Genomic DNA, 13,371 nt, shown 5'->3' on the forward strand with positions numbered 1-13,371 from the left:
TCAGCCCTTGGGCAGTTTGTCCCAGTGCCCCACCACTGTCACTTGACAGTGTCTCCTGATTTCCAGACAGATTTTCTCTTGCCGCAGCTTATGCTCATTGCCTTTTCCTCTTTCTGTACATACCACTCTGATGGCAGGAGGGTTGGAATGAGATGATCTGTAAGGCCTCAAACCTTTCTATGATTCCACACCTGATTGCTGGAAGAGAAGGAGGAAATATTTTACTAGAATTTACAGAACTATCTAACACATGAGCTTTATAGACTGTTTACTCACTGAATTTCTTAGTAAAGCTTTCTGTTCAATGCTAAAAGCTAGTTTAAATCAAAGTTCAGCAAAACAAATTTTGAAAATCTATCTTCATAGAGGTAATTCTGTACTTTGCTGTTAGATACAGTTACTGAAGAGACTTATTGGATGATGTTTTGTCTTAGAGAAAGAAGGAATTGCTTTTTAAAAGACAGTTGTTCATTTAAGTGCAGTATATGTGACTAGAAGATTCTTCCTATTTTCCCAAAGTTTGTCTTATCTAAAGAGTGCACTGATAGAGCACTAATTTTTAAAAATCACAATATTTAACAAGCATATTCTCTTCATTATAACTGTGTCTGGAATTATCTCCATTATCTAGAATAGTGTATAAAGGTTGCCTGTGCCAGCTCTTGTTGACTACATAATCTTACCAGTGGAATAAACAGCTCATGACTTTGAAGATGAAGAAAAACTTTGCTTAATCTTTAGTTTATTAACCAGACCATGGATCATTATATTGAATGTTGTGCAGAGGGGCAGAGAAGAAAATAGTTCCTGCTTTCAATATCCTGTTTCAATTCCCCCCCCCCCCAAAAAAAAAAAAATTGCTGTCTTTGGTAGTTTGAAGCCATACTCAAAAATTCTACTTCCACAACATCCCATCACTTGTTTCTTTGATTTCTGAATGTGGTTAATTCACCTTTCGGGAATATCAAAGAATAAGTTATCAACTGTTAACATATAATTTTAATTGAGAATTGATCCCCTGTGGATAGATCAGTGTGGGAGAAAGCCCCACAGTAGCTGATAAAACAGATGAGTGGACAACAGAAATTTTGCTTAATGCCAGAATGACATGAGGTCTGTTACTGCAGATGGGAAAGATTTCAAAGGCAGAAATGAGTGGTTCTGAGCTAACATTTCCCTGCTATGGAGCTATGTAGAAATCAAGCTTCATTTATGTCTTTTGAAACTTGTTTTCTTGAATGTTTTCATTTTTGAAGTCTCTTCAACCACAGCCTGGGTATGGTATGTCTCTAATTCAGATTTAACTCATTAGAAAATATTTTCTGTTACCTATAATAAAAAAAAAAAAAACAAAATAGGGGAAAACTTCCATCTCTGCTGTATAGGAAATCAAAATCTCAATTCTTAATCACAATATAATTTTTTTAGACTGTTATGAGGACAAAGGACTCTATCAATAGAAGAGAAATATCAGAGCTACATAAGAACTCTTAAACAAATTTTGTGCTAAAATAGTAGCACTTGAAAGGTTAATCCAAGAGACATGGTCAGCTTTGCAGAGAATACAAAATTCACTTTTCTGAGCTCCCAGTGAGGATGCTTTGGTGGAATATTGCTCCTGGGAAACCGTATTTTGTGTTAGATGTGTTTTGTGTGGTGGTTTGGGTTTGCGTTTTTTGAAGTCTCTGCATTACACAAGAGGTGATGCAGTGGTGGCATTTTGTAAGAATATTCCAGTGAGCCAAAAAAACATTATAAAGATTTGGTGTGGAGTCAGACAGGCTAAGGATGAGATGATTCCACATGGAGCTGCAAGTGGGAATGCAGCTCACCACTGAGCACTGTGCAGCAAAAGGGTCCCAGTTTGCACAGGGCATGATCCATATTTTGGGAACGGGATCAAAGTAAAGAGATTATCAAAATAATTCTTCTAAGGTGTTTATTTTGGATAAAATCATTTCAATTTGAAGTCCCACAGTGTAGCTATTCAACACACTCATATGTTTCTCAAATTTAGACCCAAATGTTTCATAACACTGGAATGGTTTGAGTTGAAAGCGACCTTACAGATCATCATTATAAGAGTGCTCCTCAGATTTTTTTTTCAGTCTAAAAACAGGAGTTGCAAACAATAACTTAATGTTTCAATTATTAATAGAGTACCTTTTTTGTTTGATTTCTCCCACATCTTCAGTTTTCTCCTATGCAATATCTCTAATCACCTGTTCCTTTTCATGGCTAGGCTTCGCGAACGAAGATTTGGGAAGGCGCTACCCACGCTTGTTGCAAGCGCACTGGTGGCTAAAAAGGCCAATATGAGATAGACATGTCCGGTTGCAAAAGGCACAGCAGAAAGACTCCTTTGGTGGTAAATTCTGCAAGGCACGATTCTTTCTGCGCTGTCTTTTCTCTTCGAGAGTGATCCTGCGTGCGCTCTCAAAGGCATCAGCTGCGTTATAGATGGTGTGTCTCCAGACCTCCCGATTGGAGGCCAGAGTAGACCAGTTATGTTGGTCAATATGGCCGAGGCTGAGATGTTGTTTCAGGGAGTCCTTGTATCTTTGGGGCTCCTCTCTTGCGGCAGCCAGTGGCAAGTTCACCGTAAAGCAGGATCTTAGGGAGGTGGTGGTCCTTTATCCTGGAGATGTGCCCTGCCCATCGCAGCTGTGTTCTCAGCAACATGGCCTCAATACTTGTGACTGCTGCTTGTTCTAGAACAGATGTATTGGTGACATAATCTGACCAGTGGATGTTTAGGATTGTACAGAGGCAGCGTTGATGGAAGCGTTCTAGGAGTTGCAGGTGGTGGCGGTAGATGACCCATGATTCAAATCCGTATAAGAGAGTAGACAGCACAATGGCTCTGTGAACACTGATCTTGGTACTTTTCTTCAAGTGTTTATTTCGCCAAACTCTTTTATGGAGTCTTCCAAAAGCACTATATGCCTTTGCTAACCTGTTGTCTATCTCTTCGTCAGTCTTACCCTCTGAGGAGATGAGGCTACCTAGGTAATTAAACTGCTGGACTGATTCGAGCTATGATTGGCCAATGGTGATATGGGGGTGATGGAAGACTTCCTGAGGTGCTGGCTGATAGAGAACTTCTGTCTTTTTTAAGCTGACTTCCAGCCCAAAGAGCTCAGCAGCCTCAGCAAAGCAGGATGTTAAACGCTGCAGAGCTGCTTCTGTGTGGGCAACAAGGGCGGCATCATCAGCATAAAGCAGCTCCTGGATGAGATGGTTTAAGGTCTTGGTGTGGGCCTTCAGTCGCCTTAGGTTGAAAAGGCTTCCATCAGTATGATATTGAATGTAGTTACCATCCTGATCCTTGAGATCTGCCGTGGCCCTTTGCAGCATCATGCTGAAGAAGATTGTGAATAGGGTTGGTGCAAGAACGCAGCCTTGTTTCACACCATTGGTTATTAGAAAGGGCTCAGAAAGTGCATTGCCATATCTGACTTGGCCGTGCTGATCCTCATGGAGTGAGATGATCATTTTAAGGAACTTGGGGGGACAACCTAAACGTTCCAAAATCTGCCATAGACCTTTTCTGCTCACAGTATCGAAAGCCTTGGTGAGGTCGACAAAGGTTACATAGAGACCTTTGTTCTGTTCCCTACACTTCTCTTGCAGTTGTCTGAGAACAAATCCCATGTCTGTGGTACTCCTGTTGGCTCTGAAACCACACTGACTTTCAGGTAGAATTCTTTCAGCTATAGCGGGTATTAGTCTGTTCAAGAGTATTCTTGCCAGGATTTTACCAGCAATGGAGAGCAGAGTAATACCACTGGTAATTTGAGCAGTCTGATTTAATACCTTTCTTCTTATACAAAGTGATGATGACTGCATGTCAAAGGTCTGATGGGAGTTCGCCTAGTTCCCAACAGCGCACCACCAACTCAAACTTGCGTGGAATGCAAGGCCCCCATGTTTCCAAACTTCAGGTGGAATTCCATCAACCCCAGCTGCCTTGCCGATTTTCACCTGCTGTATGGCCTTAAAAAAAGTGGGGGCACTATCCAATTCATATTTCACCAGTTGTTGTGTGATGGACTGAATAGCTGAGTCTTGGACTACATGGTTGGTACTGAAAAGTGTTCAGACCATCGATTCAGAATGGAGGTTTTATCTGTTAGAAGCGTTTGACTATCAGCACTGTGTAGAGGGCTTTGGACTTGGTATGTAGGCACGTATGCTGTTTTCAGGGCCTCATAGAATCCTTTGTGATCACCCATGTCTGGACATAACTGAGTTTTTTCAGCTAGACTGATCCACCACTTGTTCTGGATGTCACGGAGTTTCTGTTGGAGCTTGTTGCATGCAAGACGAAAGGCTGTTTTTCTTGTGTGACAGGATGGCAGTGCAAGGTGTGCTTGGTGAGCGGTTCTCTTCTTCCTCAACAATTCCTGGATTTCTTGATTGTTTTCATCAAACCAGTCCTTGTTCTTCTTGAGGGAGAATCCTAAGGATTCTTCGGAGGATTGCAGGATGCTGTTTTTAATATGGTGCCAAATCGTTTCAGGAGAGGAATCTGTGGAATGGTTATCAAGCTTAATTTGAAGGTTTGCCTGGAATCTGTCTCCTACTGTGGCTGATTGGAGATTGTTAACTTAACGTCTTCTCCTTGGGAGACTGCCCTTTTTAGGTTTGATTTTGAGATTGAAGTTGAGTTTGCAGCACACAAGCCGATGGTCTGTTTGGCATTCTGCACTGGGCATCACGCGGGTATGGTGGACATCACGGACATCTTTCCGTCTCACCAAGACATAATCGATGAGGTGCCAATGCTTAGATCTGGGGTGCATCCAGGTTGTCTTCAGACTATTTTTCTGCTGAAAGATAGTATTAGTGATGGTGAACTGTTGCTCTGCACAGAATTCTAGCAGGAGTCGACCATTATCGTTGCAGTTTCCAACACCATGCTTGCCTAATATTCCTTTCCAGGCTTCAAAATTCTTGCGTACTCTGGCGTTGAAATCACCAAGGATAATGATCTTATCATCTGCAGGCGCCTTTTGGGTAAGGCAGTGCAGGTCAGTGTAAAATGTATCTTTTTCAGCAGGGTCAGCTTGGAGAGTTGGGGCGTATATACTAAAGAGGACAATGTGTTGCTTGTTGTGTAGTGGAAGGCGTAGAGAGATAATGCGGTCAGAGTGACCTGTCGGCAGATTTTCAAGTTTGGGAACAATAGAGTTTTTGATCATGAAAAAACTCCTGAGAGATGTTTTTCTGTTCTGGGCTTACCTGATCAAAAGAGGGTGGTAACCGGCACCATGTTCTCTGAGGCTGCCTTCCTCGTGAAGGTGAACTTCACTGAGAGCAGCAATGTCGATGTTGAGATGAGCCAGCTCATGGGCAATTAGGGCAAAGCAACGCTCAGGGCGTCCGCTATCCGCAGAATCGAGCATGGTTCTGATGTTCCAACATGCTAGAGTTAATTTGGGTACACCTTTGGAGGCAGGTGCGTGCCTTTGTCTTTTGATCTTTGTGCGACCGCATTGGAAGAAGATGCCCGTTAGCCTGCGATTAACCAACCGGGTGAAGGTGGAGATGAGCTTTGTTTAGGCCACCTTTTCTAGGCCCCTCTCTGAGTGGAGGAAGCAGTGTTGTTCTTGAAAAGGCTGCTTGGTCGTTCAGGGTGCTGCCCCAAGAGACTGTCATCTCCGGTCAGTCTCAAATGACCAATATCCTGAACCGCCTGCATGCAGGATTGGGTCTGCGGCTCCCAGTGCACCTTTCACCTGCTGTTTCGACCCTCGCCCGTCACTACAGGACTTTTTGCATGTGGGTAAAGCCTTCAAGCCTGCGCAATGGATTTTTTAGGTGAAATGCAGTATGCGCAGAACTGAACCCACTCTTCAATCCCAAGGTTCGTCTGCCAGGGCTATGCAAGCTTGGACGGTGGCAGCGAGGTCCTCAGGACGTAGGTTTGATTAGAGTGACCTTCTCTTAGATGGATGGCCTTACAGGGCTCATCATCTGCCCGGGTTTGGGATTAGAGTTGTCCTTCTCCTAGGATGACTGCCAGAAGGCTAACGAGCTCATCCTGCCCAATAATGTATTAAATCTGGCCCTACGTTTTTGACCTGTCTGGCATGGGCAACCCTACCGAAGGCATGTACCATTGGCAGCGTAGCTCACAACCACATAGGGGTACAAAGGCTATGTTCCTATTAGAATGATTCGGGCAAGTCTTTCATGTCTTACTTTACTATCACCTATCTATATACAATCTCAAGGAGATACTCAGGAACAACCCTTTGTCCTGTCCACCCTTTCAGGATGTAACAGCGCAAAGCAGATATATCCAGAACATGCTGAACCTGGGCAGTAGCCGCAGGTAAACCAGAAACAAACAGACAAACAAACAAACCACCCGTTCTGGTCCCTGTACCCATCCAAGGCTGGGGTGCCTTTCAAGGCCCCAGCCTGACCGGGACCTCCATCATTCTAAAAGAACCCACTATCCACCCTGACCTTATCCTTCACTACTGTTACCACATAACTTCAGGCGCACTGCTCACCTGCGCCATTTCATACAGGATTGCCCCGCTCTCCAACCCGCCACTTGGAGGAGCCTTCCCCTCTCCTCCTCTGCCTCCCCCGCCCCCCCAAACCTGGAATGGCAAACCTCTGCGTGCTCCAAAGCTCCTCTCTCCTCTTCTACAGGGGTGCAGTACCCGCTGGCAAGGCTTTCCCTCTTTCTCCTTTCTCCCGCTGTGGCCATGCCTGGGGGCCGAACCGCGCGCGTGCAGAGCGCACGCGGCACGGGGGCCTCCGACCAGCCCGGGACCCCGCGCAGCATGTGCGGCGACTTACGGCCCACCTGTCCCTTTTAATTTCTTCTTATTATCAGTTCTTTAAAAAATTGATTTAGAAACTGAGTAAAATGAATCATTTTATTCACTAATCATGGAACGCCTCTCCTATGGAGATAGGCTGAGAGAGCTGGGGCTGTTCAGCCTGGGGAAGAGAAGGCTCCAGGGAGATCTTAGAGCCCCTTCCAGTGCCTAAAAGGGCTTATAAAAAAAGGAGGGAGAGGGACTTTTTATATGAGCAGGTAGTGACAGAATAAGGGGCAATGGTTTTAAACTGAGAGTAAGTTTGGTTTAGACTTTAGGAAGAAATTCCTTACTCAGAGAGTGGTGAAACACTGGAACAAGTTGCCCAAAAAGGTTGTGACTGCCTGTCCAAGGCCAGGTTGGACAGGGCTTGGAGCAACCTGGTCTAGTGAAAGGTGTCCCTGCCCATGGCAGGGGGTGGAACTGGATCTTTAAGGTCCTTTTCAACCCAAACAATTCTGTGATTCTGTGATTCCAGGAGTGTAATATGATTTAAAATGTTTATAAATGAATATGACCTCAGCTTTGAATATTGTCCACAAAGGTGTCACTTGTGGCGTGTTGTCCAAGTGCTCCTTGATCCTGCTCCTCTTGGCACTAAAGGGAGAGCACAGCCCGATGGAACGGCAGTTGTGCTGGGGCAGGGTGCTCTGGGCTGTGTCTCTGCTGGATGCTAAGACGGCAAGGCTCGTGCAGCCTGTGGGAATCACAGCATGAGAGGATATCCCTGAGGACCCTGCAGTATTTGACCATTCTCTGTTTGAATTAAAACACTTAATTGTTCACAATTATGCAGAACAACCTCATAGGTGTATTCCAGTATTTTGTTTGGGAAGAAGAGGAGGTGGTGAAATGGAAAAAAAAAGAGATATTTAAGATAATGTAAATTTAGTGCCACAAAGAAGTAAAGTATGTTTTCATAGTGCAGGAGATCTGTTGCTTGTTTTGAGGTGAATTTTACGGAAAATTCCTTTAACAGCCTTGGTTTGTATTCCCATTTTGGAAACATACTAACTAATATTGGCTGCCTGCAATCAAACTTTTAAAAGTAGCTTCTCAGTCTGTTGCTCAGGGTTGGATTAATGCATTCTTTCTGCAGTCCTGTTGATCCCATAAACTCAGTATAGTTACAGTCCTATAATAGGCAAAAAGATCAAAGTAATCCCATAGTGGGGGGAAAGAGGATTCTTAGCCAAAACAAGCTGTTTGGCTTGTAAGCTTTGCTCTAGCACATCTGCCATGTCCCCAGCATTCCAGAGCTCCATGATGTGCCTCCTGTTCCTGTGACACCAGGGAAGTGCTGCAACAGGGCTTTGCTAATCCTGACTGGACTTGAAATAACAGGATTGGTTTGTACCAGATAGACTAGTTTGCAGGGGCCTATGTGTATTTCTCTTCTTTTTCAAAGCACTGGGTGGGATTTGGAATTGGTCAAGAATTTGCTGCACTCTAAGAAACCAATTGCTGGTCGTGCTATCTTCTGACAGCTTTGTGCTACCAGTCTGCAAAAAGGTTCACCCACCATAAGCAGCTTTTTAAAAGATTGCTTTCTTACTGGAAATGAAAAACCAACAGCAGAGCAAGTGAGCTTCCACTTTGTTACAGCAGGTCCAGCAGGACAGATAAAGGAAGGGAATATGAGGGAATTAAATAAGGAGACTTGATAGTTAGGACACAACTGTTTGCAAACCATCTGCTAGTCCAACAGATTTTGAAACTTTGGTCGAAAGCAATTTCAAAGCAATTTTGAAAAAGGCTTACAGAATCCAGAGTCATGCAAGCCCCTCCAAGCCCAAAATGTCTGCACAGGATCATCAGAATTCTTGTTTGTTCGGTTGTTTCTGTATTAATGGAGGTTTTACAGAAATAAATCTGACACTTGGACAAGTTTTCAGCTGAATCTGAGTAGAATTGAAGCACTGTTACCTGAGTCACTGCATGAGGTTTGAGTGAAGCTGAGGCTGCCTCTTTTATTTAGAAAATTGTTAATGTATTGGCATAGCAAATGTGCTTGTAGGGGTCTGTTACTGCTGATGCACCTTCTGCTTTTTCATGTTAGTTTTCTGTCCATTTGAAACAAAACTAAACCTTAAATCTGATCTGCCTGCTGTATTTCTAGAACATCATTACCTTACCTGTAATAACTAAATTTTGTCCTACCAATGCTTTTCTGGGTAATATTTATTTTTATATTATTTGATAAACATAATGGGGAAAGTGACAGGTATTATTATTATAATAATCATAGGGGAAACTGGCATGTAATATTTTAATAAATATTTATTTTAATAAAGCATTCATTAAAATAATCTATAAAATATACAATAATACTGTATAAAGTATTTATCTTTCCCAAGTTTTTGAACTATATAACATGAAATAAATCTGATATTCCGTTATCTTTTGTGCATTTAATACTGCCAGCCATGTTCCTTTATTCATTTAGTTTCAACTTGTGTCTTCCAAGATTATTTTTCTAACTATATGAAAAGCATTCTTTCTGCGTAAGAGGAGAGAGGAGAAAGTTTTCCATAACTTCTGGATGCCTCCTCCACAAGATAGAAATATTGTGTATACACCACAAGTATCTCCATGGAAGCAATGATGAGATTAGTGAGGTCACTGGATATATCAAAACTTTAATGAATTAATATTTTGATGGCTTTTCAAGTTTTTTATTACTTATGTGTTGCAGACAGTGCAGGAGAGGGTCTGTTTACGGTAAAGATGTGTACAAAATACACATGTAAGATGACATAACGGCATGTGGGAAATGTGTTGTTTTTTTCTGCGAAATGTTATTTTCTGATAATGGGAATTGAGCTGGAAAGGATGCCTATTATTGGAATAATGCATATCTTGCTTGCCTTTGCCAGCTACACTTTGTGAAGGTGCAGTGTGGTTGATCCAACAGGAACATGCCATAGGTGTAGGATTGAAATGTGACCCGTGTCTGAGTTAGGGGACATTCCAATAATACTTTTTATTGTTATGGGATTCTCTGTCTCCTCTGAAAATGTTCTGTGCTCTTTAATCACTCAGTACAGCTTCAAGGATTTCTGTTGACCTTTTTTGTTCTTCTAGAATTTGGGGGGTTTTTTTGAAAAGAAGAGGGAGATTTTCCCAGTTCTGGAGGGTATTCATCTGGCAGTCTCCTTTTGTGATATGATCTGCAAAGGCCGATCTTAGTTCCTTCTCCCACCCAAAATCTGTCTCCATGAAGACTGGTGGGATGATGGATGTTCACACAGGCTGTCAGAGCTCACCTCCAGCAGTGTGTCCCCTGTCTGACCAGGCAGATGGTTACGATTGGAGTTGCTTTTGAATATAAGGGTTATCTGGTTTTTGGGTGAATAGAACCGTGGCTTTATAGCTCAGCAGCTTTAAGCTGTTGGAAAGACTGGAAGTAGATGAGTGTGCTGTTCCTGCCAGGAAGGTGTTGCTCTGTCAGCTATGGGCAGGGGCTATAAAGAAGCATGAGGAGGAGGACGAGGAGGACATATTTATGGATATGTGGTGGGTATGGGCTAATCTGACAAAAACGATCCTTGTTTCAAGAGATGATTTAATCTTATGTTTGGATATAAAGTAAAACACTGGATCAGGATTTTTAGAGAGACTGAAATCACAGAGATATTTAAAATTCAGCTGAACAAACCATTCTATGAATCTATGGTGATTCTATTCACAGGACCCTGAGCAACTTGATTTAGTTGGTCCTGCTTTGAGGGAAGAGATGGCCAAAATGATTTCCAGAAGTACCCTCCAGTTGAGCTTGGTCTCTGATTCTGTGATCCTGTGTTAGAACACTGAGTGTACCTTAAATACCATGTTCTATAATCTCTTTATTGTTTCTGAATTATTTCTGCAATTCACTTGAAAAGTTCCTTGTCATGGTTTGAGATAGCCCCAAAATCCAATTCCCTAGCTCCATCCCCCCTCCCACATCTCAACCTAATGTGAGATGGGTTTTTCCAGACAAAACACACCAGACTCAAAGTGGGGGAAAGGGAATATATTACAATGACTGTACAAATAAATACCATATCACATTATACACACGATCACAACTATCTCTACCATGACATATAGTATTTACAATGGATCAGATCTCCTCTCCCCTCCAAATAAAAGTCCAGGAGGGAAAGAAGGACAGATCCCTTCCAGTCCTTAAGCAGCAGCATCTTCTGAGGCAGCAATCTGTCTGTCTTCTCCACATGCATGCAGCAGCTGCGGCTGGCTTTCTGCCAGCACTCAACGAGGGAGGTATCCAAGCTCCCTCGGCCCCCTTGACGCAGGCAAAGGGGTCTTCCGTGGGCTTCGTAACCCCAGACAAGGTCGTTTCACCACGTCATATCACGAAGACACAGGGGGGTCTTCGTGACGGTCTGGTATCTCTTGCAGGGCCTCTGTGCCCTGTCTCTCAGGCTGCCACCGTGGCAGCAGTGCGAGGGGGGGGAGCCAAGGTCAACTCCCCCCCCATTCCATCTGGCCGTCCCGGTCCAGCTCCGGGACATCTTTTGAGCTTCTCAGCTCCTCTCTCTCTCCGGTGCTGCATGTCCAAAACTCTTCTCCTTAAGAGGAGTCCATCTCCCTCTTTTCTCAGAGGGATCTCAAAGGAGTTTTGGGGGGCTGGTACAGTCTTACCCCCAGAACTCTGTCTCTCAGCTGCTGGCTCTCTTTCTTCCTGGCTCTCCTTCCAGGAGTCCTTTCTCTGGTTCTGCATGTTGCTTCTGCTGCTCCTTCAGTTCAGCTCTTATCTCTGGCTCTCTGCCACCGTTTCTCTGGTCAGCGCCAGCTGCTGCTCTGCGCCCATGGAGAAAACATCTCCCGGCATAACTACAGGCACCCAGCCCAGCTTTATGCTGTTCCAGGTCCCCGCAGGCCCCCCGCTGGGGGCTGGGGGCCAAAGCCCCCCTGTGGGGCTCAGAGCCCCTTCCTCGTGGCTCTACAACATGGCCACCTCTCCTCAACAACCAAACTACAACTCATCTCTTCCGTTGAGCTTGTGGGATGTTTACATTTCTGCAGGAGCACCCACTGGGCAGAACTTCAAAACTTCCAGGGGTTTCCACCCCTTGAGGTCTACCACTTTTCTTTAGCCTCTGGGGGAAAACAAAGTCCAAACCACGACAACACTCCACCCCTCGCTCCTGCGAAATGTCAACATATCACAACAACTTAAAAACTCTAATCAACATTCAATCTTCAATAAACTAAAATATAACCAAAATATCTCTACTACACATCAATATAGCACTATCACAAACTTAACTCTACTCTTAGTACTTAACTTACATTACTATAGCCTTACTTTCTCTACAATGGTACAGTCTGTGTTTTGTCTGGAAAAACCCATCTCACATTAGGTTGAGATGTGGGAGGGGGGATGGAGCTAGGGAATTGGATTTTGGGGCTATCTCAAACCATGGCATTCCTGTAGGTAAACTGCTGCTTATTTTTAATCAGTAACTATCAACTGTTTGATTGTGGGTGACCTGAGAGCTCATTTACAGACCTTAGACAGCAGTTCTGCATCACCTGTGAATTAAAAAGATGCAGTGGAACATGGCAAGCTATTGATTTACAGCAGAACAAATAAAGTCTGTGCAGTTGGAATGGCATAGACTCAGGTGTATAAATTGTGTTAATTGTTGTGAAAGATCCATTTATGTTTACAGTCCAGATTTCCTGTACAAGGGTGCACAACCCTTAAAAGTGTATGTGCCTTTACATGTACATTGTCAGGTTTTTTGCAGGGTTTATAAATGTGATGAAAATAGACTTACACACAGCTTTATTTTTAATGGAAAATCTGGACACATCAAAGGAGGAAGATGATAGAAGAATTTGAATGTATACTTTTATATACTATAATGTTTAATTTTCATTTCAGTCAAAGGGTTTATGTCAGATCTAATCATTACTATGACAATATTTACATTAATTGTGGCTTCCTTCAAACAACTGTTCTTTTTGGATAGTTGCCTTTTGGTGGTAGTAAAATGAAGTTTAAAATCCTGCACAAAATAAAATAATGGCAATCATCAAAAGTGCTTGTGGGGGTGTGTTTGTTTTCACACTAGTTTGTTTTCAGTTTTTAAGAGCCTGAAGAAAAGATTGAATAGTAGAAACTATCCTCTTAGGTACAGTCATTCCAACAACTCAAGTGCTGTGCCCTGAAAATGGCCTTTTCAGCTCTAAAGCACTTTAAGGTGAGAGAAATTGGTTTTGTGTTTGCTGCTTCTGTTTTTTTTTCTTTTTTTTTCCTTGTAAAACAAGGAACAATGGAAGGAAGTGTGTCTGAGCCATTCTTATACCAGAAAAACCATTTTTTGTATGTTTTCTTGTTGTATTGTTTCGTTAACTGTTAGTCATGTTCAAACAAAATTCTTTTAATGAATGTTTTCATATAATATTCGGATGAATATCTGGGAAAGCTACAATAAAACTAGAAGGGACTAAATACTATCTAGTGCTGTTTATTTGTGTATCTGTTTGGAACGTATTACTGGAGATATGAAAAAGG

General features: G+C 42.9%; 1 protein-coding gene across 7 annotated transcripts in view; it reads left to right on the top strand.

Moving 5' to 3' along the window:
* The window catches only part of ATG7 (autophagy related 7), a 124,673-nt gene that overhangs the window by 87,001 nt on the left and 24,301 nt on the right, over positions 1-13,371 (top strand). For 4 of the 7 annotated variants that reach the window (XM_064667963.1, XM_064667965.1, XM_064667964.1 and 1 more), the window contains one exon: positions 12,989-13,057. The exons of the other annotated variants lie outside the window; for them this stretch is intronic. In XM_064667963.1, the coding sequence (XP_064524033.1) occupies positions 12,989-13,057 (69 nt within the window). The remainder of the gene's footprint in view (positions 1-12,988; positions 13,058-13,371) is intronic. 7 annotated transcript variants of the gene reach the window in all.

The sequence above is a fragment of the Pseudopipra pipra genome, chromosome 11 (genome assembly GCF_036250125.1).
Source record: "Pseudopipra pipra isolate bDixPip1 chromosome 11, bDixPip1.hap1, whole genome shotgun sequence".
NCBI classification, from domain to species: Eukaryota; Metazoa; Chordata; class Aves; order Passeriformes; family Pipridae; genus Pseudopipra; species Pseudopipra pipra.